General features: G+C 35.4%; 1 protein-coding gene across 1 annotated transcript in view; it reads right to left on the reverse strand.

Moving 5' to 3' along the window:
• Positions 1-1,180, reverse strand: part of MYO16 (myosin XVI) — a 407,489-nt gene that overhangs the window by 336,340 nt on the left and 69,969 nt on the right. The window contains exon 6 of the mRNA XM_003800011.3: positions 672-859. Coding sequence (XP_003800059.2) covers positions 672-859 — 188 coding nt within the window. The remainder of the gene's footprint in view (positions 1-671; positions 860-1,180) is intronic.

Genomic DNA, 1,180 nt, shown 5'->3' on the forward strand with positions numbered 1-1,180 from the left:
AAAGTATCTTTGATAATATTCAAAATTAGGTACAATGAAATAAGCTATCTTCAAGTATACAAATAACCATTTATAAAAACTAAATATTTAAAAATCATTTATTTCTGAGGCAATGACAAAAGAAAATTTTGAAAAGCCTGAGCTTATTTACCCTCCCAAATCCAAAGTTACAGCTCGTGACTTGAGAAGCAGTATACACAAATGTACACACACATACAATATAACCACACAACGCCCACAGACACACGGACAACGCCACACCACAGTTTATTTGACGATAAATGAGTCAGTGACAGGTCTACCTTACTTGGTCATAAATATTTGGACAGTTGAAGGAAAATAAAAAACAAACTGTACAATAACCTAAATAGTGACAAATGGCCCAACAGGAAGTATCTGAGAAGTGACACAGTGGCTGAGCTTACATTCCTGCTGTGTAAGGGAAAACTGTAAAATTCAAATATTTGAAAAGCGAAAGAGCAATTATGTTTGTTAATGATTACTATAATTCCCTATTTAATTATGGAAACTGTAACCAAAATATTAACCTACATTCATTATTTTTTCTTTGAATGGCAGTGAGTGGATTTTTAAAAAAAAAAATATGTTGGATTTTAAAACATGGATTATCTGGAAAGATACCGGCAGACATGCAGTCAGGGGACAGTCACCTGCTCAGGCCTGGTGGAGCTGCTCACTGGGGGGCTCTCAGGCGCGCCGTCCAGGGGCTGCTGCTGACAGGGACCTTTGGTTGCGTCTTTGAACATAATGTCTTTTTCCAACAAACTATCTTGCTTGGCAATTGGTAACACCAGGGGACTGCTGCAGGAAAAGAAATCAATACTGTGATTATTCTTTCCTAACATTGTTGTATCACTCAAAAATCAATAGGATAGCTGGACTATAGATGGTTACTCGGTTCAGATAAGAAATAATTTCACTAAACTGTGGGAATTCTGTAGAATTTTTTATCAATTCAAAATTTTATTCATTTTCAATATTAAAAGAAAAAAATGTTAACTTGAACTCCAGAAGAAAATGATTTTACAAATGCGTATCCAACTGTACTAGATAAATCAATATGTGATTCAAAGCTAAGTAAGGTTGAAATGCGTGACTGAGCAAGGCCAGATATTTAAGTGCAAAAATGAGCTGCAAACATGTGCAGAAAGGTGCAAGT

This window comes from Otolemur garnettii, unplaced genomic scaffold (genome assembly GCF_000181295.1).
Source record: "Otolemur garnettii isolate 467f Iridium unplaced genomic scaffold, OtoGar3 scaffold00161, whole genome shotgun sequence".
Taxonomy (NCBI): domain Eukaryota; kingdom Metazoa; phylum Chordata; class Mammalia; order Primates; family Galagidae; genus Otolemur; species Otolemur garnettii.